Source organism: Mugil cephalus, chromosome 3, assembly GCF_022458985.1.
Source record: "Mugil cephalus isolate CIBA_MC_2020 chromosome 3, CIBA_Mcephalus_1.1, whole genome shotgun sequence".
Lineage (NCBI taxonomy): Eukaryota > Metazoa > Chordata > Actinopteri > Mugiliformes > Mugilidae > Mugil > Mugil cephalus.
The window spans coordinates 13,530,252-13,556,547 of record NC_061772.1 but is presented as its reverse complement, the minus strand read 5'-3'; the positions used below and the strand labels follow the sequence as shown (position 1 = coordinate 13,556,547).

The following is a 26,296-nucleotide window of genomic DNA, read 5'->3' as shown; positions in this document are numbered from 1 at the left end:
CTGAAGCCACCGAGCTCAAAAACAGCCTCCAGGAGGCATTTAATGCCTTATGGGAGGTGAGCCGGAGAAAGAGGGGGTGGAGATTGAAGTCAAACCCCACATTAAAACGAGGAACATCTGTCTTCGTACCAATGGAGCAGATCTGAGATTTATTGCTTAATCATTCTGAAGCTCTACTGTCTTGGAAATAATATTTATTCTTGTTGACTATATTCGTATGAAACTACCAAAGCTCACAAGACCCACATTGTGAAGAGCATTTTGTGGGATATTTATGTTTCAATTACAAATTCCAAAGCTGCAACATATGACGGCTTTTAAACTCATGAGTAATTGGTGATAATGGAAGAAAGTGATTATTTGGGTTTATTACAGATTCTTAATCACCCCCTTGACATGCAAAATTAGCGTTTATTCCTCGTCATTCCACCATGCACGCAATCCATAGTGAAATACATGCATGATACATTAACACTGCAAACCGTTCAGTTATACACGAACAGGGAGTTCAGTGAGGCTTCAAAGGCCGTCCCCTTGTCAAATAGATTTCCTCACATTTGTACTGCTTATGGCAGCAGTCGGAACACAAACACACTCAAAAGTACATGGACACAAAAGCCCAGCACCTCCTCTCGATTTGGTTGTGAAATTGATCAATTGCTTATCTTGATTAATAGAAGTTCCAGTTTCTCTCTAGCAATCAATAGAGTGAAAGCAGCAAAGCATAATCTAGATAGCCAGCACAGCTGACCATAGCCAGACACAGTCAATAAACAACAGTGTGACACCAGCCAATAAAGCGCACTCAGAGCTATTGCAGGCTAACACATTCTCGTGTAATTACAGAGAAATGAAAAAAATAAATAAATAAAAATACCAATAAGAACCGACTGTTAATTAGTAAATAGCTAATGGCTCCACATTCAGTGGTAACTACTCAACATGCATTACCTATTATTCTTCAATAACACCAAATCAGTTCATTTATCTTAATCTCTCGCTCACTCCATTTCACATGCACACACTCTCATGCTGTTGATAATCGTCTGACCAGCAGCGATACTGACCTTCCATTGCATACTTCATATCCAGGGCAAAGAGGTTCCACGTGATCTCAGCACTGATCCTGCCCACATTCAGCTCCTGCGGAAACCTGGCGGAATTGAAACGGATTCCAATCAGACTCATTTCCCTATGAGACGCTCGGGTGGATGGCCTGACAGCTTGGCCCTGCCTGAATCTCTAACAAATGACTCAACAGATGTGCAAGAGGACATGGTTGGTGAATCTCCTAATCTAATAATCCCCCGCCTTTTCTGAACCGAGTTGAATTGGGGCGGAATTGAGATGCATGCGCGGCGGCTTAAGGGTGAGAGAAAAAGTGCTGGAGGAAATGACAAAGCAAAAAGAAAGAGACCGAAAGTGGCATCCTATTTGGAAAGTAAACTGCTATTTTGAATGCCTATAGATTTCCAGTCAGAGCCCGAATGTGAGATGTCAATGGTTTAATTACCCGCATCTTCAGACAGTGATAGGAGGACATTTATGGATGATGGGGCCTTGGTCTGAGAAAGGTCAGTTTATCTGGGGATGTTTTACTTTTGCAGAAGGCCGCTCGGTGTCTAACAACAAACACATTTGTCTGACAATTTCTATTGAAACAGTAATTATGTGCTCAGTCAGGACACGCCTGCAGAAAACCAATGCGCAGGTGTTCAGATACACTAAAACTCTTCCCTCCACAACCTCTAACACATCCATCTGCAGGGCTCAGGAACAAATACTTAAAACAGAAGGTTGACTTTTACACTGTGGCAACTGAAGTAAAACATGTTTTATCTCTAAAACTTCTCTCCGTCCCGCACCCACATAATGTTCTGTAGACAAGGCAGACACTGAAAAGCTTTCACGGTAAAATGATTGCAGTATCTGTGTACACAGTATCTGTAAATGGCTTACAGTTCACCGTGAGCGTGTTGATATAAATGTTATCTGCATGAATAGTATTTCTGGAAATATTTTCCATTGCTTATGTTTGTCAATTGTCGTGGATCGGTTAATTTAATTAAATCGCCGTGTAAATATTCTCAGCGCACAGCAGCAGACTTTTTTCAAAGTTTTTTCAAAGCTACGGAGCCTATCATTCCAAGGCAACAAGTCCGCTTAAGCATAAGAGTTGGGTTAAATCTGGAACTTGACCAAGGTAATGTGGAGGCATTGGGCATGAATATTGCAAATCTATCATTAGACAGTGCGGGAGAGAAGGCTCAGGGCATAAACAGAGTCTTAATAAGCATCGTAAATCAGCAAGAAGAAGGTGAAAAGAAAAAGGTGGAGGCACATGAGAGGATATGCAGATATGAGCCAGGCAGAAAGAGAAAAATATACTTCATTTCATTTCTTTTAAGGCAAGCGACACCCATTAACCTGGAAGCAGCAGAAGGCTGAACACCTTGAACCTTCCACAACACCATCACCACCACCGGCCTTTCTACATACAAAGCTCTCATCTGCTACATAATATAGTGACAGTGAGTTCACCTTTTGCAGCACCGTGCTCATTCACGTCTCCCCATTCAAAAAATATACAGATTTACAGGAGACAATCAGCGAAGAGTTTTTTTTGCATGCTCTCAACCATCTCTGATTAATTAAATCATCCTCGAGATAATCAATGGTGATTAATTATACCTCTGTGTGTGATAAAGCATTAAAATAGTCAGGAATAATTGAGCCAAACAAATAAATGCTATATAAATACCAAGTATCGAACAGATATGTAAATGATTCATCAACATGAGCAACTTCAAGGCCAGTTTTAGTGAGAACTCAGCTTCTTTTCTTGCTGTTTTAGGGGCTTTAAATAGAGGACACTGGTAATTACAGTAATAGACATGCAGAACATTAAGACAACGATCAAAAATGTGTTTGTAAGGAGGATATTTTAGCCCTTATTCCTGAAGCTGCCATACTAGCCAGTTATGTGCTTAACCATTTTATTGGATGAGGAACCAGAGATGGTTTCTCCCTTGACCTTGAATTTCAACATGAAAATGAAAGAATTCGGAAAAAGTCTTGTTATGCTCTATAATAACATGAAATAATAATAATATGAAATCAGAAAACAGAAAAAAAGGAAAATATAGCAAAAAAAAATAAAGTACATACTGGTTAATGACTGGAGTGTAAGCCGTCCGGTCCTCATCGATTACAGACACCATGAGAGTGATGAGCTTCGGCCAGAATTCCAGGTTCTTTATTGATGGACCCTGCTCCTCTCTGGGAAGGTCCTGCTTCCGGCTCTATAGAGAAAGAGAATTTGGACGGCGCGGTTCAGTTTGAAGGAGTATATACAAACATTTGACTAAGAGAAAGGCCAACAACGATGGAACTTGTACCTAACAGACCTATGCTATACTCAATAATATGTTTATGTACTTGTAATCATACTCCATTAAACCCAAAAAGTTCCCTAAGATCTGTAAGATGTCCCTACTTGGGGGGGGGGTCATCATGCACAACAAGTGGTCGTGTAACATTACTGTTACATTTGATAGTCTGTATCAGGGCCTGGATGTAAGTATTCATTCTTCCACTGTGTCTGAGAAAAGTGGATCTCAATACATTCCTATTTCACATGACATAAAGACAGGATGGAGAGGAAGAACTTAAACGAGGAACCATAAAAAGTCTTCAGTAGAGTCCAGATCCTGTCACGTGTAGATTTTCACGACAATGTCCTTTAAATGCAGTATATTTTACTATTCTCGCTGTATTGCTAATGCAAATCAAACATTCCTGCTGCTAAAAATACAAACTGGTTTTATTGTGAAGAAGATGCAGTGTATTTGTCTTATATTCAGAACAAGGTTTGGCGCACTTAGTTACTTATGTGTCACTGGATCACTTGTAAAAACCGCAGCGAGTTAAGGCATAAAAGCTGCTTCCACAAATACCTCAGCAAGGTAAGTAAGTCCTGCTGGTATGCGAAATTAATAAATAAATGTGCCGTGTCTAGTATGAAATGAGTTCACATTTGCTCAGAGCACGATTGAAAAGACATACTTCTAACTTGTGTAACATGGTTGTAACATTCCAGTCTAATGTTACAACTCTAAACTTCACTTAAAACCATCAGGTGTGTTTTCAGATCAACAACAGCACTGAATTGTTACCAATTAAAAGCACTACCGTTAATAGTGTATGCGCGTAAATTACATGTGGGAGAGGTTTCTGTTACTCTACTGGAGTGAAAGGTGTTGAATCCAAAACCTCTCACCGACTCTACCATCTGTTCACCCCACACCGAGTGTGACCGCACTCATCTCCAGTCAGCAAGCAACTGTCCCAGACATTCAGTCTGACGTGAAAACACACACACACACACACACAAAACGGCTGAGTTCACATACTGCCACAAACTATTACACACTGACACTCTGGCATCGTACACAGATACATTCACAGGCTGTACGTAAATACACCTGCACAGCTACGCACCACTGCAAATATAATATACGACTGTCGACAGTGATGACACGTACCCTCCCCAAATAAACCTTCCCTCATCTGCATGTGTAATTCTGACCGGATAAATTTGTGTATCCAATGAAAGGAAAATTCTGTTTAAAAATGGAACAAATTCAGATTGAATTATTTAGCAACCTTCAGCTTATCGACTTTGGTGTTGCACACTGGGAAGACGCTACATAGGGAGAGCTGGGGAAATGAAAATGCAACGAGAGTTCGTTTATCTTCGGTACAATCTAATCACTTCCTAAAATAATCAGCTTGCGTCTGATGAAGCTGATTCCTCTTTTAAATATGTGGCCTTGTACGGAACGTTATGCCGTGGCATGTCTTGCTGACATCACACTTGGAGGCGCTTCAAAATTTAATCTCGGAGGAACAAGAGCCGCAGAAAGGGCTTACAGCTGATTCCGCAGCAGTCGATCACGTCATTCCAGGATTCACTACTTCAATCATTTTCGGTCCGGGCAGGCAAAAGTTAAGTCTGTCATCTTGTGAGCAATAGACACGAGATGAGATTCGCATAGATCACGCTGATCAAGGGCTCATGAATTTCTAATTTGCACATCCTTAACATTTGCGCTGTCTATGGAACTAACGTGAAAATTATACTTACAATTACAAGAATGTAAAACTGCTGATCTGTGCGATGATAAATAAAGACAGGCGGTGCCAGTGATGGATTCACTAATGAGATATTAATAACTGATTACAAGTGAGAGCAGACTGAACCATTTTGATCACATGAAATCCTCTTTTGAGGGTTTTACCTATAGTTGTTACTAGAATAGCAGTGCTGACCTCAAATAGTGAGGGATGTTCTGGTGTGAGAGACCTGAGAGGTCAGGGGGAGACACGCCACTACATGCTGGAAGGAAAATTTCTGTTACATTAGAGATGTGCATAATAAAAGAAACTGCTCTGCAGGTGGCGAGACAGCTATGCAAAGCCTGTATGTGCATGTATTTGAGTGTGTGTGTGTGCGCACAACTATATGCATATGAAGGACAGTGAAGGTTGTGTCATCCCTACTAAATCGGATGCTGTATGCACATTACCAAAATGGAACGTAGGCTCCCTTCGCTCATTGGTATGCGCTTCAAGTAGGTACAAATTCTCTACATTGTCAATGGTGATTAAGTAGCCTGCTGCCTTTTTTACAGTCAACAACACACCCATGGGCTTTGCTCTCCGTTGTAGCAGGAGGTGAACACAGCACTGATCCGAGAGTCCAGTGTAGTTTGATTACTCCTGGTGCAGTGGGTGGCGGGGACTCCTGCAGAAATACTGATAGCATCGCATAACTCCTCTAGAGGGTAGCTAGTGGTTGATGTTTAGCGCTTTCAGTCCCAGTGCGGGACAAATCAGCATTAGCATACGACTGGCTCCTCATCAATTCTCGCAAAGTGACACAAATTACTGAGTCTCTGATTGAGGGATGTGCGTCGAGAATTTGACCAAATTCCACGGGGAATGAGGTGTGGGCGGAGCTGAAACACATTGTCGTGCATGATAAGGTCCAAATAAATAAATAATATGCTGTATTTATACATACTACGAAGATGAAAAATGCCGTTCAAAGTCACATGATTAAAATAAATAAATAAATAAAAATTCTTGAAACCTTCACAAAGCCTCCACTTGAGTACCGCTGGCAAATGTTGGTAAGAGACATACTTATCAAATCTGTCTGAATTGCTTGTTCAGTAAGTGGAGTGGTCTTCCAGCTCCCATGGGTCCTCCCATAAATGTAGTTAATCCCTTCCTGCGCAAAAAGCTGTATTTTCAAAACCAGATTGCTTCTGCTTTTCTGTCTGCTTAGGCATGAATATTTATGTAATGCATAAACATGAACGCATACAGACCACACATATGATCCCCGTGCATGCTACCAGCCGCCTCTGCGACGTGCAGCATCATCGCCGCCCTGCATTCCTTCACAGTGGATGAACACCAATGAAAATGATGGCTCTTTCTCCTTTTGCTCCTCTTTGACAATTCCCTTTTGCCTTCGCTTTTCAAAACCCTCTCTTCAATGCCAGGATTTAAGAAATGGTTAAGCTGGACCCCCGCCGCCCCTCCTCCCTCCAGTCATTTTATGCCTAGGCAGAAAGCTTTGTTGTTATGTTATGCAAGATGCCTCGGTGTGCCTGGGATGTTTTTTTTTTTGTTTTTTTATCTTTCCTTGCCACTGTGTCAGTCCTCGTGCCGCCACACTCAGTCACTGTTAGCAGTTGGAGAATTGGGGTCTGAGCTGTGTTCTATCTGCTGTGTCAAAGGCTAGCCAGTGTATGGAAACATAATAATTTATAGTCACAGCGAGGTTTAGTTTGGGGTGAAGCTGATGTCTCCTTCCTCCGCCGTGCGGGAAGCGCTGATGGAGAGGCCGTCGACTGTGAAACTGTGCTGGACAAAGATGTAATTAGCGCGAGTGTCTATCTCACCGGTTTGGTAATTGCTTACAACCCCTCAGGCTGTTTAAACAAAGGGAGCTTATTATTCAACTTTTGAGGAGATTGCACGCTACTACGACCCAAAAAGACATTATCTTCTGCGGCGTGGAGGCTATTCTCTTTGGGAAGCAAACCGTAAAATAATCAGGCGGAGCTGCCTGTTGACTGATTATTTACTCAGCCAGGGCCAGAGAACAAGAAAACAAGCTTATAAAAATGGTTCTGTGATGAGAGAAGAAGCATACTGTGCACACTGGTGCTGCTATGGTTGGTGAATATGTAACTGGGAGTTTTTTAATATAAGAACATGCCTTCAGGTCCTTGTGGAATGCTATTTATATTCTATTATATTCTTTTATGAGTCGACAGTATGGCTTAATATTTCTATGCAAGGACAATATATCATTCAAGCAGAAATTTATTTTCTGTGCTCATATATAATCCATGCGGACAAAAAAAATAAGGCTGAACACAGCTGATCATTTGCATGGGGTAAGCCCTGCCCAATGCCTGGCTACCTTTCCGTGCCTCCACGCTGCGGACTTCGTATAAGTCTTATTAGTCTTTCATGCAAAGTTGGCAACAGCCGTTACGTACGTTTTATTGCATGGTAAACGTCAGACAGGATATATGGACTATTGATTTTCAGCCACACCAAGCTCAATTTATGTTTTCCTGGCATTGTCACATCAGCACAAAGCATACTGGAGCTGAAAGGGTGGGCATGGTATCCGCTTTGTGACAGGGCGAAGGGGATAGATGAAAAAGACACGGCGTTCTACAGGTGACAGGACATGTTCGAGTGCCGGACGAATAAATTAGGAGCGGCTCTGAAACAATTACTGCATTCTACATTATGTAATTGGTCGAGCACATGACTCAAACATTTCTTCTACATGTATTTGGAGCAAGCAACGCCGCCATTCCAATAACAGCTTGCACGGGATGCAAGTAGGTTCTGAAAGTCTACATTACACGTCAATTATGAAGAAGTTTGGTTAATTACTAGAAGTTGTTAGTTTGTAGGATAAATGATCCTGTTGTGCATCCTATTGCTCTCATTAAAGTTCAGCAGCTGTTGCTCACACTGCGTTTCCTCTTCACATTCTCCAGATTCAGAAATGCAGCACGATTAAAGAATCATTATGATAACATAAAACACATAGGTCTTCATTCTATTAGTCTGCCTGCTATTACCCTGTGAGCTGGTCATGAAACACATAATGTCGATAGAAACTGTTAGGGAATGGAAAAACATATCATTAGCCTAATGGTGTAATTGCCCAAGTCATTTCTTAACTTACTGCTACAGTATCATTAAAAAAACAATGTGCTTGCTAAAAAATATTTAGCAGATTTTCTTCTTCTTCTTCATGGGCTGGAATATAGATTTCAAGCCTTGGGAAGTCATAACAATCACAACTACAGTGAACGGAACAAAAGGACTCCAAAGTTAAACGGGTAGAAGGCAAATCCCGCAGCAGAAGTAGTGGTGAACAAATGCATTTTGAAATTGCCCTTTGCATTAATATTTGGCTTTGTAGAACAAGTTTTTAACTACACTTCAACCAAAATATGTTACTCTGCAAGACGGGAAACGAGAACCACAGAAAAGGCAAAAAATCCAATACACTCTGTGTCAAATTCAGTGAGTGTCTCTTCATGGTCTGCTAGCTATCTGTTCTGTGTTTATGCGTGCTTTGCAAAAAAAAAAAAAAAAAGAAAAGAAAAGAAAAAAACGCGGTGTTTGTACACAGCCCTGGCCTTTGTAAATTGGAAAAGTGTCTCAGACCGGCTCACACAATGCTGTTACAGTCAAGGAGCAACAGGGATGTATGAGCAAAAATTACATTCATAAGAAGAAGTAGAAGATGATGCAAAAAAAGAAGAAGATGAAAATGACGACCAACGAGAAAAAGAGGATGAGTGAAAAATGGAGGGCAAATCTGTGTTGAACTCTAGGAAGGAGAAAACCTTGAAACAGCGTAAGAGGGGAAGGTCAAAATATATAACTTGAAAAGGAAGCATTATGATCAGGCAATGACTAGGGGCCATGTTTACATCAGTGATCAAAGGTGGAAATGCTTGAAGATGGATGCAGCGTAGTAGCGTCACAGTAGCGAGGTGTCAGTGTCGCTGGCTAGGTAATATGTGTGCTTCTGAAGGAACAGGTCTGTTTTTATGAGGATTTCAAACATCAGCAGTATATCTCAGTATCACATTACTCCACCTTTAAGGACTCTGTCTCCATTTTCCCATCGTACATGTACATTTACGCCTGCCTCCCCATTCTTCTGCTCAGCCATAAAAATGCAATAGCTGTCAGTGATTTTACACAGAGGGGAAGTAGGAAGTGACTGGGTCAAGGCTTTGTGTGACCAACAAGCCAATCTTTCCAAAGTAATCGTGAGCAGCAGACATGCCCGCACACTGCAGTATTTCAGATTTTGGGGCATTCAGCAGGTGCTGCGATGTAGCTGCAATAATATAATTGACCAGGTCTGCAGATGCCTGGCACGAGAACCATGCAGCGGGCCTAACTTTGATTGAACTAGCTGGCACTTTACCCTCTTCATATTTCTTAATTACATAAATAAATGCAGGCCAATTGTGGGGAGCCTGGGAATCTGAGATTGACAGGTCTGGTGTGAAACAATGCGCTGTTGAGACAGCTCCTGTATCGCTGAAGAAATTTAAATTTGTGGGGGAAAATGTAAAATATATATATATATATAAAATGTCCAATCAACCAAAGATTTTGCGACCCCCCTGCTGTACCTCTGCGGACCCCCTAGGGGTTGGTCGCGGACTCCATGTTGAAGACCTGTGGTCAAGAGGATATGAGATGATTACCTGGTCGAGGAGTTGGTTGTAGAGTTCATGACAGTTATCGAAGATGTATTTATACGTAGAGTCTAGACACGCCTTCACACAGTCCTTCACCACCATACTGGCTCTCGGTGGACTCTGGAGCTCTTGTACCTGCACACACACAAAAACGTACACATGAATAAGAGCAGATTAGATCATCTCAGAGGTCTCTTACCAGTTTATATAAAACAAAATCATCCAAATACTATATATAGTGATTATAATCTAGATCCAGACAGTAGCGACGTCTGCTTTATGAAGACATGTCCGTCCATCAGCCTCGATGTAATGATATCTATTACGTGCTTTAAACATTTATACCAAGTTATCATTTCCTTGTCATAAAGAAGAACAACCTACTTGCATATATTATGTATATCATAATTGACATGTGGCCAGATGGGCATTTAGGTGCAGTAAGTGGGGTAGATGGTACAGTAGCAGTGAATCTCCGGTGTGTGAGCAGTGGTGCATTCTGTATACACGGTAAGGCTCAGCATGGGCATGGCACAGAGTGAAAGGCTGTGTAACATAAAGTGACAGTTTTCATTCCTTTGCTCACAGCTGCCATCTTAGCTATGCCTCGGTGCTCCCGTGCTACAACATCACTCCCACCAAAAGAGAGCTGGATGGAGCTAAGCTTTTCATACAGCGGAAGACGTGTCTGCGGGAGGGAGAGGAAACCAGGCGGAGCTGGAAGCATTTTAAACATAGTGGTTTATTGCAGACTGCAGACCAACGCATTACGCAAAGTCGACCACAGTGCATTAGCCTGCAAGCATGAAATTGTGCAACAATAAATTATTTGGTTTGGAATGGTCAATGGTGTTGCACTGGACAGGTTTTCGGGAATTATGAGTTTGAATTGATTTCACCTAAATGAAACGTGCCCAAAATCAATCTGGGTTTATATTTATAATTGAACGCTGCAAGATTTAATGGCCACTACCAGTACTGAAGGTGTCTGAGTCACTCAGTCAGGGGGCGTGGCACTTCTGTGATAAAAGCTTCAGATATATTAGATATATACAAAGGTTACAAACTGATGTGCTCTGTTGTCATTCATCCCAGAGATTAGGTTTATGTCAATTTCACTTCAATCAAATGTCATGCCCCCGACGTCGCTTCAGCCACCTCACAGTCGGTAACAACCAACACACACACAAGCTACCTTCATCCTGAAGAAGGTGATGCTGGTCAGCAGGTCAACGGTTGACTTCAGATCTTGGAGGCGCTCTGGGTTCCCTGCAGGGAAATTATCCTGGAGGGAAACAGAGAGCAGAAAAAAATGACATGAGGAAAGAGGAGATGTTGTTGGTGGCAGCCTTGTAACGTCACACACCTGCACCTACTGAGTCACAGCGCTTAGGTCAAAACATCAAAATTGATTATAGAGAAATGCCCAGCAATCATAATGAAATGACTGTCTGTCTAATCGTTTAGTGGGCAAGGGTGGTCTCTGCTGATGAAAACCTCTATTTCAGGGCCATGAAGTCATCAGGCAGGGCAGAGCAGCGTGACGGAGAGCATATAAAGCTCTGACAGCTCTGAGGAAAGGCATTGCGGCCACATACATTATCCCACTTCTCTTACTGTCTTAGGGCTCTAATAACATTTAGCTTGTTTTCTATGCCTCCCCTACCAACACACGCACACTGGAGAGTCAGAAAATGGGGGCAAATCTTCACACCCGCAGGCTTGATAGCACAAGCGCAGGAGAAATCTTCCCCGGGATCAAGGGCGATCAGCAGAAGCAAAAACTGACTGACATCATTAGGACGTGAGCAGCATAGAAAGCTTTACCGGGATGTTAAATGATTCAACATTACCAGGTTCCAAAGAGCAAACAAAATAAAACACTCCAGTTTTTGGGAACAATTGTTGATTGTGGCCGAGAAGAATCTGGATGAACATTAATTCCTCAGCCGCTCTGAGAGCTTATGTTGTATTTCTCTATAGACTCACCATTAAGTTAAAAGTCCGAAATAAACAAAACAGCCTCTAGGCAAACATGCTCAAGACACATCCTGCATAGGAAAACGTGGACCAATTATACTACATGAGGCTGCTGATGTGAAAAAAGAAAATGAGAAGGAGCATCCCCGTATTTCATCCCAGTATTTCATCATTTGCAGCTTGCTGAAAAACTGCATCCAGATTGGATCTTTAAATGTGATTTAAGATCATTGCAGAGAATTTTTACGGTGGGTGTGAAAGAATTTTTTTTTTCTCTCTGTATTGTTGCAGCGTGTGTAGCTTCACGATCAAAGCGTGGGGCGCAGAGCCACCATCAGTCACTGCTCTTTTTTTCTGCTGAGAGTGACATTTCTCTTAGAGCCACCTCCCATGTGCGTACCCTTCAAACGCAAGCAAAACCATTAGTCTCTTTGAAAAACGTGGATTCTTCATAGTAGCCTTGAATGCTTATACCAAACAACCACAACATTAAAATCACTGACAGGAGAAGTGACTAACATTGAGCATCATGTGACAATACACTGTTCTGCTAGGACACTGTTGGACCTGGCATTTGTGTGGATGTTACGTGGACATGTAACACCCTCGTAGACCAGACCAGGCTCCCCCACCCCATGGCATGGGGGGGGGTGCACTGGAACCATTGACTGTATATACTATGAACAAACCCGTCGTGATGTCTTTCATTGGATTCTGAACCCTGAAAATGAAGCCCCACAGCCTGTGTTGGATGATCTTTACTCCGCCCACACTCAGATGCTCATGACATGGCAAGTTGAGACTCCCCCACCCAACTCTTCGCTAACTGTTAGCTCAGGCTACCACTGGTCACTCAAAGCGGGAACGCCCTTAAATATGCAGAATTTTAAACTTTAATAATAAATAATACAATGAGTTAAGAAAAAAATTCCCGTACAGTCATGAATAGTGAAATAAACTATTTTTTGTACCAGGCTGTAAACATGTTTAATAATGCTGAAAAGTTGGGCTATTTAACATGGAGGTCTGTGGAGATTTGCTCCCTTTTGCAGCCAGCCTCAATCAGCCACTCGATGAACTCAGAAAGCCCATGTCCATTCTCCGATGAGTTACGTCTGTTAGAGGTGGTCATTATGTTTTGCCTGATCATTTCTGGTAAAAGTGCAGCATTTATAAAGGCAAAACTAGCCAAGAACACAATGTGATTTTAATGCTGAGTAGAATTTTTTGAAAAATAATGGTAATCCACAGTGGCTGCTCCATTCCTCAAATAATGTCTGAGCTGAGCTTTCTTGTTTTTCCAAAAGGGGCATTAATACCTTTCTCCTGGATAAGAAAATCACCTCAGAAAGAGCCGGAAACACACTCATAAAAATGTGCAATTTCAACTGTTGCCAGTCTGCCTTTCAGTGATAACAGTGGCCCGATCCATTTCATTCAGCTTGCACATAATCATTTTTTTTTATATATGCATATTCCATACATTAAACATGAGAGGGCTTCTCATTTTAGCATTTTAAATGTGTTAATTCCTGCAGTGGGCTCCCTGGCATCAACACATAATCTGTTCAACTGCTGCAGCTAACTACAGTCAAGTGCTTACTGACACTCGCTTACACCGCTTCAAAGCAGGCAACAACAACCGAACGGGTGCAAACGGAATGTTATGATCTCAGCTTCAGATCTAATTTGATATTTGACAACTGGTTTTGATTGCGGACGACAAAAACTGCATTAATTATTCACTACATCTGCGTGAAGCAAGGAGGAACCGTATGAGATTTGTCTAAATTACAGTCACTGCTCCAGCAGGAGACCAGAGTAGAGGAATTCTGAAAAGCTTAAAACAGCATGTACCTGTAATTGTGAACTAGAGAAGTGTTATTAAATAAAGTGTTAACCCTCTATTGCTGACAAACCTAAAATCTGCTGATTAATTGCTGATCACCAATGCCACAAACATTTGAAAATAATGTTAACACTTCCTCTGCTTGAAAACACAATACTAACACTGAAACCTCCCACTTTTTTAGTAGATAAACAAAGAAAATTTATTGCCCACGCGCAGATGAGCGTACTGAAGCAAAGCATCCCACCATGAGCCAAAAGCAGAGACAACATCAGACCTGCCTTACAAAGATGACAGAAAGTCCATTATGAGATGACATGAAGGCTGAGTGATGCTGATGAGCTTTTGGTTCTTTGCCTTTGTTCTGGTCTACACTCAACGTTATGTTGGGCCAGTGCCTACACTGAGCGCAAAACTGTAAAGCTGCTTATCGACGAAACGAAGGTCAGCATATTTCTTGATGAAAAGAAAAAGAAAAACAGTGCAAGCACACCACGTCCAGCATCAGCACTTTTTTCCATTTTTTGAATTTTAATATTGTCGTTGGTGTGCGCGGCACATTGTGCAGTAGTAACAGTGTGTGTATAACACTGCATGTAAATCTCTGGTATTGTGAGTCTCTCAGGGTAGGCAGGGTAAAAAAAAAACAAAAAAAACAACCAAAGTGGATGAGTGCTTCAGCTGCTTACTTTGACCTGTGCAGATTAAAGAATCAGTGGCTGAAAAGTTGCTAGTCAAACAGGTGGAGCGAGTGCAGGTAATCGCGTGGAAAAAGAGATCAAAAGCAGTCATGCGCTGATGGCGCTGGACACACACTGACACAGGAAATCTGCATGGGTCACCTGCACTCTGACCGTCCTGAGCCAAGGCTTGTGTTATGTGTGTCTGCAGATTTGTATGTCCGTAGTTACATGATAGAATTTGCACACCTAACTGATGCACGTTCAGATGAATTTTACAGACATTTTGTGACAAGGGAATATCCCACAATCTAATAGTTTTGCACTTTAAACCAACCCAAGGTTTATGTTTGGCACACTATGTCAAATTCAAATCTCATACAAGGGCCGAGCATTGGGAATTTTCAGGGCATAGATTGAAGATGATAGAAGACCCTGACTCAGAGCACGCTAGTTAGATTAGGTATATCTCATCTGACGGGGGAACGCCGTGGAATCCCCAGGACGAGCTGTAGTGTTGTTGGGTAAAAGGGACATGTGGACTAACTTGCTCAGCCTCCTGCCAGCACAGCTTACTCTGGATGGGCATCATAAAAAGGATGGATGGGCAAGAGAACCCTCCTAAGCCAGGCGCGTATGATGCATCTATGCTTATAAACAATGAATATTAAAGCCTCCTTCTTGTTACTCCAGAAGAAGAAGACTTCACACAGTTGGCACAGAGGGGTTTCTTATCTCCTGAACTGTGTGAGAGGTGATACCAGCTTGTCTCATCTGCTTGGATTTTCCCGCTGTCTGTCATACATTTCAAAGGGATAGCTCTGGATAATGTGGGTTTTGCTCTTCAAAGAACAGGTTTACCCCAAGTACTTGCAACCATCTGAATGTAGCTTGTGTTCTCCAAATATTTTCTTCCCTCACAAGGTAGAAAGAAACAGAGGGATAAAGGCTTCTGCGGCAGGCTGTGGGGAATGTTTGTCAGTAGATCTTGTCAGTGCATCAGCCCAATCTTGTGGATATAATTCTAGAAGTGTAATTTTCAGTGGTTTATTAGCCTCAATAAGACACAAGTATTAGATAATATTACACAGGCAAAATATGATATAATCCCTCTGGAGGGAGTTGAAGGTACAGTAGTGGAGAGAGCAGGAAGTAGCACACAAATCAACACACCAGCTGTTTGCATTAAGTAACCGTTTTGTCCCACTGTTAGACTGCCCAGAGTACTATTTTAAGAGAATAGCGTGCAACTCCCAAAGGTGCGTACTGAACAAACATCACTTTACATCAAACTGCCCAAACTGTGCCAAGAGCCCTAATCCCTCGCAGCCTGCAATGAATACTGAGACTTTATGTTAGACCAGGAGAAACCTGCAAATCCCAGCTGGGACTGACTGACTATACAAGGTTTCATCATGTATCTGGGCTGTTGGAATAAAGTTGAAAGTGAGGAAATGCATATGAAGCAAAATGCAGACTGGCAGATGCAGCCGGCTCCCTCTCTGCTGATTCAAGGCCTCTGTTTTACAAAAGCAAACTCAATATCCCTCAGAATGTCATTATAGGGAAATCCATACAGTGAGCGGGCGGGAGCAGCCAGATCTGAATCTTATTACTGTCCGATAGTGGCAGACAAACTCTGTGTCACTTCGGAAAGTAAGAGAATGAGAGAGGGGGAGAGAGCGTGAACTGGGCGTGGATGTGTGCATGAAGCAGCGGTCTGTGGCAGGTTTGACAAGAGAGCAGCAGGCCGGTGCTGGCAGGAAAAGCCAATGTGATGTTCTGTGACTTCTCCCTGTGAACATGTCATTGCCAGACAGCGAGGCCATCTGAAATAAAGGAGGCAATCTCTCCTTCACTCAACCCCCTCTATCCTTTTTTTCCTTTGCCCACCATGCCTTTCAGTCTTCATCATCTATTTCTCCTCTCCATCGCTTTCCCATCCAACTTTCTCCCACTTGTTTAAAATATCTTCTCCTCCAACTCATTCCCTTTGCTTGTTTTGTGTCTCTACAAATCCTCTTTATCCCCATCCGCTATTAGCGACTTCATTCTCTGTCTCCCTTGCTGTCGTCTTGCTCTCTCTCATCCGTCCTATTTTCCCCTTCAAAGGCACACAGCGGTGTGCGCTGCTTTCAGGGTGTGTCTCTGTAATCACATGTGACTTCACACAGAGTGTTGTGGCAAAGAACAGTAGTTCAGCCACACGGTGCCTTTTGTGTCAAATTAAAAGTGAGTGGGTCACCTTTCAGCTACGGTTCACAGAGTCACGCCACCAGCTGGAGAGAAGTGTGAAGTGTGAAGCAGTTTGGATGTCTGCACATTTGGGAGCGCATGGACTGGATTGTGCATCGGGGAGAGGGAGCATACGGAGAGAGGAGGCGGTGAAAATAAGTGAAGAGAGAGAAGACAGACACATATTTGCATTATGCATCTGGACGTGAACACATGAGTATCAACACATGTGCAAGTGTGCAGGCGAGATGAGTGTGTGACTGTGTGTGTGAGGTGTCTAACAGGATTAGCTCTCCTGGGATTGTTCTGGAAGATTATGTGCTGTATGTCAGGATTTCAATTTGCCCAAGACCTAGCAGATCTCTATTAATTTCCGGGGTTCAGGTTATTCGTTTTGCCGTTTCTTGGTTTGTCAGATAATTATTTGGAAACTATTATCATATAATTTGAGTGTGGGTAGGATGTTTTCTCCGCTGCAGAGGTAAATCGATAAGGAGGTGTGCCGAAGTTAAAATGATTCAAGAATGTGTCACGTAGTCATTCAGAATATTGATATTTTTATTTCATTTTAATAACAAAACGTGTAAAAGAGAATGAGTTGAGCCGTGTTTTTGTGTCATGGCTGGAAGAAGTGCAACTCACTGTCAGAAAGTAGTGATTAGCCCAAGTTTTAGAATCACAGGATCTTTTAAGCTCAGGGGGATGGCTCCAGCCATCACATCTAACTCCCTTCTAATTCAGGTTGAGTGTGAGTGGAGCTGAGGTGTGTGGGGGATGCCTTGGCAGACAGCTGAAATTTGTCTTGTGCATTTAACCCACTCATTTGGACACATACAGTAATGAGCACACTCAGAGCAGTGAGCTGTCATGCAAGCGGAGGGAGCAGTGTGGGGGATTTTGCTCAAGGCACCTCAGCCATAGAGGGCATCTGCACTAGTGACCTTACGATCCCAAATCAGGCAGCAACAAACGCCAGTGCCAGACACGAGATGTGTGGACACAGGTAACATACATCTAATAATAATGATAACAGTAACATGGTATGCTAGTAACACACTACAGTCAGACTCACACAGCAATGCTGCCTGATAGCTATAATTCAGTAACACCAAACATACGTCCATGATGTGCGAACAAATGTCATCCAAAGCAGTAAACTACTATTACTGTATATTCTCATGTTACTCCAGCTCAAAGGTGGCAGACAGGAAGGCCCTGCAGAGGGCGGAGAGAGTGATCAGAGTCTCGTTGCCTCCTATTCTTCCAGACTCGTTGTAGGAACAGAGCACAGAATATCATCAGAGACCCCTCTCACCCTCTCAATAAGCTCTTTGAACCGCTGCAACCAGGCAAATGGTACCGGAACATCTACAAAGCACAGCTCTCCCACAAGCTGTTAGACTGCTGAACTGCTGATCTGACCCAGGACGGGTACCATGCACCCTGCACTTTACTTATTTTAGCTTAAATCTTTTACTATTTTAAGTGAGACTTCTACCTGCTTCGCTAAGTCTGCACAGATCTCAAAGAGAAACGCAATTTCATACTGTCTGCATTACAGCTGTATGTCAAAATGACAATACAGGACCCTTAAACTTGTCCTTCTGTTTATTGTGTGCGTCACCTGTGTTAAGTAAGTGACTCTGCAGATCAACTACCAACTCTTAAGACATATAATGATGTGCTGCAAGGGGGAAAACATGGTTAGTCATTAATAATGTACGTGCTCTGGGATGTAACTGTTACATACAGAAATGTCGAGTACATAGTCTCCCGAACAAGTGTTTACAAGATGTCAGTGAAAGCACCTTTGCCTGAGATACAGTCACCCTCACTACAGGGTCTATTTATTGAACTATGAGGAGCACTATTTCTTGAGATGCAGAAAGGCCCCTTGGTAGGCTGATTATTGACATTTATGTGCCTGGCTGCACCACTGACTACAGTCTGCAGTAAACAGGAAAATAAAAGACCTTTGGCCATTTATCATTCAGGTAAACGAAATTTAATATAGTAATTTCTGTTTCTGTTAAAATGCACAAAGCCAACGAGGCAATGTATGCACAATATGTGGCTAGGCTCTTCATTTCTTTCATCATCGTAGCTTAACACCACAAAGTGTTCTTTTAATGCTCATAATAATATGGGAACATCATGCATGGCCAAGTGCCATCATGACACAGCATGACACATCCACAGTGACATTTACTGCATCTTAATCCTGATATTGAGTAAAAAACCTTTGCACTTGACATTAACATCCACCGTGTGTTTCAAATAAACTGATGGAACTGAGTGCAGGGAAGATGAGAGTACAATCCTTGAATCAGACACACGCACATATTGCATTTTTACCATGTTTTAGCAGTAAGTAGACAGCATTACATACACAGACCTGTATGAAATAATTCAGCTGGCATGTCATGTATACTCCTGTTAGAATACACTGCCAAAGAAGTTACAGCTAGAGTAAGCTGTTAAAAGTCAGTTTTAACTAAATGTCCACAAGTGTTTTCACACACACACAAAAAAGAGATCTGTCGCTACATAGCATGAAAAGAGAGACACCTTAATGTCCACTAAAAATCTGTGAACATCAGTTTTGCCTTCACACCAGCCTATAAGGACAACCCTTACTCTACGGAAACAGACGCTACAGAGACAGACATAAACATGATTTCACACCACGTAAAAATTTCGCACATACCCGATATTTAGAGAGGTCGATCCTCAGCGAGTTATGCAGCTGGTCCAGGAGTTTAACAAACTTCTCCCTCTGTCAAAATCAGAAATGCATTTTTCAGCTCAGAGTGTCACCACACCCAAAGTATTGTGCCCATAAATTTATAACTCTGCGTGGCCTTTAGAATTTCTTTGCCTGCAGTGATTCATTTTTACTTCCTGGGACAAAATTTAGTGGTTTAGCTGTATTGCCAGACTCGGCATTCTGCCTAAAAATATTATTTGATGCCTTATAGCATTAGCTTATTAAAAGTTTAAATGGAAAGCACTAGCAGATTCCCAAAAGACGTTGATTCTGAGTGCACAACCTGCTGCTGCAGACAAAGAGAATTCTTACGTAAAGTGTGATGTAAGTGGTTCAATATCAGATTGTAAAAGATGTTACTTGAGTCTAACTGGAGAGAATAGAAATCTCACATGTTTATTTCTCTATACATCATGACTGTAATAGATGGCGGATCTGAGACAGCGAGTGAACAGTGGGCGCACTTACCCCAAAGTTGGAGGCTGCAAATCGGTCGGAAGCGGAGGCGGTGGTTGTGGTGGTGGTGGTGGTGTGGGCAAAGTAGGCATTGATATTAGCAAGCAGGTTGCTCATCACTGCTGGCACTCCAGGACACATGTATTTGGCGGACAAACAAGAGAAATGCCTGCAGAGGAGAATAAACAGCCATTATCCTACGACAACTGACTCAGAGAACGAGGGAATTAGACATAATTTATCCGACATGGGGAAAAAAATACAATCACATAATGAAGTACAGGTAATTCTGAGACCCTACATCCAAACAAGAATGCCAGAATAGAAAACACAAAAAATAAAAATCTCAGTATCCACAAGCTACACTGTGCTGAAAATGTAGCTGCAGCATAGGGGAAAAAATAAACTGAATTATATGGCTAATAAAAATATCCACTACCGTGCTGCTTCTGTTGATCACTTTAACAACAATAAAAAACGAGCAGACATACTGCCGTGCAGCGTGACTTTATTTACCTTCTGTCTGCTCAAGAGAAAACTTCCAAACTATTACTTATGCTGGTAGAGCACAAGTAGCTCACTGCCCTATTCTTCTGGTAGAGATTGGCGTCAGTGAAATTATGCCATTAATAAATCTTCTCAACAGCATGAGGCTGGAAAGTAATAGATGGAGCAAAGGAGTAATAACTGATAGTAAATCAAGGGATTCAGTGGTTGCTGAGCTGTAATCACATCGACTAGAAACACAAGTTAAAAATGCAAATTTTACAGAGGACCATTAAACTAAATATTTTCACTCTGCAGCAAAAACCCACGGGGACAATTTAAGTGGTTTTTTTTTCTGTTTTTGTTTTTTTTTTCATTGAGGTGAACTCATATTTATGAGGCACACAAGCTAGATCCCAGTCAGTACTACACAGTGTTTCAAAATTACACGGGTAACCTTTCCCACAGGGGAAAGACTGAAGCAGGGGTCGTTCACTGTGGCAAACTTGATGTCTAAATGTGTCTAAATACAGTACATCTCGCTTCCTTTCCCCCGGTCTCCAGCGCCTTTTTAACTCTGTGACTTTTAGACTGCACACGGAGAGAGGGAGGCACGTGTGTCAACACCTTTTTTTGAGTGATCTTTCGCAGCACACATCCGCCACAGAGCTACCCAGCGGTAATTAAGCACGGGAGCCTGGTTTGAGCAGGGATCTCTGCCCGAGCGGAGACCATATGCTTCTTTTAACACTCCATCCTGCTGATTCTCAAGCCACGTGGAACGCCTCTTACATCATAATTCTGAGGTGCTTACAGTTTACATCAAAACTGGCAACCACCGCCATTCACATCCATATGTACAGCAAGACGCATTGTATAATGTCTTTCCAGATTTCACACTACATGTAGAAGTCTTCAGTGCAATAACCTCCATGTTTACTTAAATGCACCAGAACATACAGAACACCTTATCGGCCTCTGGCGTGACCCATAGTAACCGAACATGTGGATGTCTTGGATGTGTTTACAGTACAGACGCTTGAGAGCTTAAAGCAAGAAAGTAGGCTGAGATCTATAAATAGCATCACAACACACTGCATGTTTAAATGCGTATTCTTCTTATCTATGGGAAAAAGAAAAAAAAAAGATTGGTGCCTTCTACTTTTATATGGACGTCAGAGCTCGTCTTTGGACGATTTAAGCCTACAGTCCACATGATATCCCTTCACATCGCTATGAATTGGGCAGTACAAAATGGTATTTGCATTTTCTATATTATGCAATAAATTGATTCCGCAGGACTGCAAGTGATGCAAAGCTGGATGCTGCGCTTGGAGCCGGACACAGACATTTTTATGCTCGGAACATCTTGCTCAGTGAGTCATTGCTTCTGAGAGTTATGTGGAGTAACGATTACAGATTTACTCTTCCTCCTCCTGACACACACACACACACACACACACACGCACACACATGCACACACAAACACGCACATGCACACACAGAAAACACAAAACTTGTTCTCATCGCGAGGCCTATTTAATTACTCTGCTTTCAGCCTCCAAATTACCCAGGAGCACTTGGGGTTATGCGAGCAAAGAGAGCGATGCAAAGAGAGTGATGACGGCATCCGCTGCATTCCCATTGTGCTTTCAGAGCTGCATCTCCTGAGCCCATTTTCAAGAAGGAAGACACCGCTTCCCCAAGTGTTACCCAGCTGTTTTTTTGTTGTTTTTTTACCAGGATATGAGAAGCGTGACACACACACACACACACACACACACACACACACACACACACACACTGATGTACCATTTTATAGTTTCAGATAGCTGGGAGAAACGAGAAAAACGATGATGAGAAATGGAGAAGAGAAACAAGGAGGTGGGAGGTGAGGGGGTTAGGGAGCGGTGATAAAGTGAGATGAAGAAAAACGAACACGAGGGAGGGGTGTGTGTGTGTTGGGGCACGGGAGAGAGAGTGCTTCCTTGCTGCTGTAGGTGATTTATGCAGCCATCATGTCAGGAGTGACTGGGAGTCAAGGCTCTATGATGAAGAAAACGGGAAGGCAGGGCATTTCATAAATTCCTGATGAAGCATAATAAGCGCTGATTTGAGAAATGCCGAGCTTAAACAAGGTTCAAGCGTGACGCATTAACTCCACCTGATAGCGCTGGTAATAACGCCACTTACGGCTTCACTTCTCTGCACTTAAATAACCAGGCAATCACTCATATGCTGGAACATACTGTCACAACGAAACAAAAACCTAGCGACTCCGCAACAGCCTGCAGCTCAAAAAAAAAGACCAAACACGTCAACAACATATGGATGGCACGTGGCTACTAATCCAGCTTGTTTGGGAAGTTTGGGAAGGAGCAGGTGAGGAAATCAAACATGCTTGGGGCCCAGTGGTTAAAAAAAATACTTCTTTGCTCCCTTTGCTAAAAATGTTTTCTGCACCATTTTTGTCTGTACAATCTCAGGAACGCACATGATCAGGTTTTCAAACATAAAGGCACAAATATGAGCCGGGCCTCCCATTCAATTTGCCAACACAATCTGTGTGTAATCAGCATCCGATTTACTTAGGCGGCAGCTAATTACACAGTCAGCTGCTGGGACTGCCCGGCGAGTACATTCTTCGGGGGCGTAGAGAGCTAAAAAGGGGCAGTTTGGTGATGATTTGAGGCTTTCAAACGGCAGCTGTGACTGAAATGATCACGCTCCGGAGACACTCAATGAGTCATTATTACTAAGTGAATTAATGAAATGCAATAGTCATCATTACCGCCATTAGCAAACAATGAACATGAGTTGGCACAGAGATAACACAAAGGTCTGTATCGGTTTATGCTATTTTTTGTATTTCTAATGGTCAAAGTCAGAATTAAATAATAAAGCTTAATTTGTATCAAATCCTATAGTTTGCAGGAATAGAACATTTAAGGGTGGGTTAACGGCAGGGAATTGATGATATACTGCAAAATATATGTATATGTGTATGGCTGGATGTATAATGTGTCGTTTTCCTCTATATTCCATCAAGAAAAGAGAATTAACCCTACCAGCAGCCCAGATTTGGTTCATGTAGATGTCATCTGACGTCTCCCGATACAAGTGATTTTTTTCAATGATTTTTCAAAGAGCACATTTGCAGCAGTTCATGACCAGCTGAGTGAAAAATGTGCAGAAGCTCAGCATAAAGCTCACCTGTCCTCCTTAACCAGTCCCAATATGACAGAAGGAATTTTTATAGACACAGAGACATGAAAAATGAAGCATCTTTTACAGCGGGGGGAAATCCATTTGGGTGAACTACATAAAAACTATAGTATTTCATACGGCAAACACTGCCTCAGTCTGAAGTGGTGGCTCACGGGACTTGGTGTGTTTGGCCCTTACTGTCAGCTGAGTAAAGGCAAAAAATAAAGCTCAGCAGTCACCAGTGGACTGAAACATTTCTGCAGTGGTAACTATTAGCGCTCCAACACTACACAGTGTAGAATGGCATTGCACGGCCACAATCGATATTTAATGATTTTAATGTTTCAAGTTGTGTCTTTGCACGAGCCTGTATACGTGGGTGTGATCAAAACAAGGCTACAGACATTTATGGTTGGAGAGGGTCACAGAGGATCAGAGATGCAGCGAGAGAAGAAAACAAGCTTGTTTTCGTGCGCGTCCATAATCAATGCGACTAAGGCGGCTTAAGAGTTTTGTTTTTTTTTTTGTTTTTTTCAGGAGAACAACAATAAATCAATCAAACTCGGGAGCTTGATAGTCCTCCAAAGCTTGGATTCTGCTGAGGAGCCACCTTTACTACTCCTCTTCTCCTTCGGATCTCCTTCTCTCATCTCCTTCTCTCCTCCACTCTGCAGGATGAGACACTGACAGATTGGCGAGGTAAAAGGCCATAGATCAGGGTGGTACTAACGTCATAGCCTGATAGATGGACTCTACTCCATATCTCATGGCGAACTCATCCACTATCTCCTGGGACACGTCGTCAAAGTAGACCTTCCACGCCTCGTCCCCTTTCACCTTCGGGATCTTCACCACCCCGCCGCTCTTCACCTCGGTCAGGTAGTGGAACAGGTTCTGTGAGTGGTGCGAGAGATAAGACGGAGCAGTTATGGTGATTGAGTGTGATGTCACAACACTTTTAAAAGACAGGTTTCTTTGAGTGGTGTATGCCAGCTAATGAATATCTTCATCACAGCTATAGCTGTAGCGCAAACCCCGAATAGGGTGACTAGAGTGGCGTGGATTTTGCTAACACCGAATCACATTACCTCATGTAAACAGGTGTACTGGCCGTGAGGAGGAACCACGTTCTCCTCCCCTTTCATCTCCACACTGATCTTCAGTCTGATGGCACCAGAAACTGCAGACTTGTCAGTCCTTTTATCTGTAACACAACACCAAGGTGGATTAGAACCACTCGAAATGATCTGAAAAGCGACCAGTTTTTATTGCATTTGGTAAAATGCAATAAGAAAGGATCAAGCACAAGATCAAGACTGGCCCACGATAGGATGTAGAACTCAATAAAATAAAATGTGTCCTTGACCACACAATAAAAACAAGACATATAAAAGAGGACAAACAGAAGACGCCAGTGACTGAAACACATGAAAGACAACAGACGTTAATGACATGACATCATATCACACAGCTACTGTACTAGAAAGATTATTTTTGGGAAACGATGTTAATTACCTGCATATGACTATTAACGCACACACAGCAAAACACACAAATGCAGGAATACACACTGGTAAGTCGGAGAGCTAATGACTGCACAGCTGTGGGGGTTCCTTACAAATTGCACATGGCTTGTCTATGTGCTTTCATACGCCATTCATCTCTCCAGTGTCAAATGAGTGGTATTTTCCTCTACAGTCCGTTGGTCAAGAGACGGACAAGTGAAAAATAATAACGTGACAAAGCGACAGAGACCGGGGCTGCGAACGCAAAACAGCTCAGAAGAGGAGCTGAAGAGGTTTAGAGAGGAGAGCATCTGGAGAGGTGGACGCCCACAACAGCAAAGGCCTGTTTAAACATTCATTGTGGGCATTTAAAAAGGCACGGAGCAGTGGCGGCGGGCAGGGGTCACTATTACCACAAATTGCTTCCTTTTTAGCTAGAGAGGCAAACAAAGGAAGCACCCGCCGGTCGTAATACTTCAACAGAAGTGGGTGCTCCCATTACGCTGCCATTCAACATCATTCAGGACGGTGAAACCAGTGATGTGTCAGAACGGAGACAGTGAAAGACGGCCTCTCATACATGGACAATAATAATGGGCCCATTGGAACCACACTATATGTCACCATGCATTACACTCATGTGTGGTTAAAGGGTTGAATGTCCGTACCGATGAATCCATCAGTCAGCCTCTCAGTTCTTAATTTTTGCATCTTAAGTGCCTCTAAATCCAAATTTTCCATCATGTTCTGTCTCTTTTATTACATATTTAAGTGCAAAATTGAGATGAACCTATGCAACCGATGGGAATACAGTGGCACTTTGTTTGTCACTGTTAATTCCTGAAAATACTCAACAAATGAGTCAACAAATTAAATGCAGCCATTTATTTTGGAATGGCTGATAAACCTACTTTATTGCCTTTGCCTTGAGTCCTTGTTGTATCTTGAGTCACTCACAAAACTCAGACCATGTATCCATGTAACTCATTACACGTCATAAAATAATACTGTTATGAGGATAATACCAACCACCGTGATTTTAAGATAAGCTCAGGCAAGGATAAGAAAACACACCTAGGTTGTACCAAACATCCATCTCTCCGCTGAGGGTGCGAACCTCGATGATGGTCTGGCCCAGGAAATCATCCGACTCGCGCTTGAAATGTTGCTTCACCCGTGATTTGATGTCATCATCCTCATCCCATACGCGCACCTTGATGCGGTCGGTAGCGTTGTGACATTCACTGCGGGATGGAAGATAATTATGCTGGGTCAAAACAATCACAACCGCATGAACACCA

The 26,296-nt window shown here is 42.5% G+C and overlaps 1 protein-coding gene across 5 annotated transcripts in view; it reads right to left on the bottom strand.

The window, feature by feature from the left end:
• LOC125005202 (protein unc-13 homolog C) overlaps window positions 1–26,296 on the bottom strand; it is a 97,317-nt gene that overhangs the window by 37,490 nt on the left and 33,531 nt on the right. For all 5 annotated transcript variants that reach the window (XM_047580321.1, XM_047580322.1, XM_047580324.1 and 2 more), the window contains 9 exons: window positions 26,070–26,239; window positions 24,579–24,694; window positions 24,221–24,384; window positions 19,810–19,966; window positions 19,282–19,350; window positions 11,026–11,115; window positions 9,837–9,965; window positions 3,169–3,302; window positions 1,068–1,153 (listed from right to left, as the gene is read on the bottom strand). In XM_047580321.1, the coding sequence (XP_047436277.1) occupies window positions 1,068–1,153; window positions 3,169–3,302; window positions 9,837–9,965; window positions 11,026–11,115; window positions 19,282–19,350; window positions 19,810–19,966; window positions 24,221–24,384; window positions 24,579–24,694; window positions 26,070–26,239 (1,115 nt within the window). The remainder of the gene's footprint in view (window positions 1–1,067; window positions 1,154–3,168; window positions 3,303–9,836; window positions 9,966–11,025; window positions 11,116–19,281; window positions 19,351–19,809; window positions 19,967–24,220; window positions 24,385–24,578; window positions 24,695–26,069; window positions 26,240–26,296) is intronic.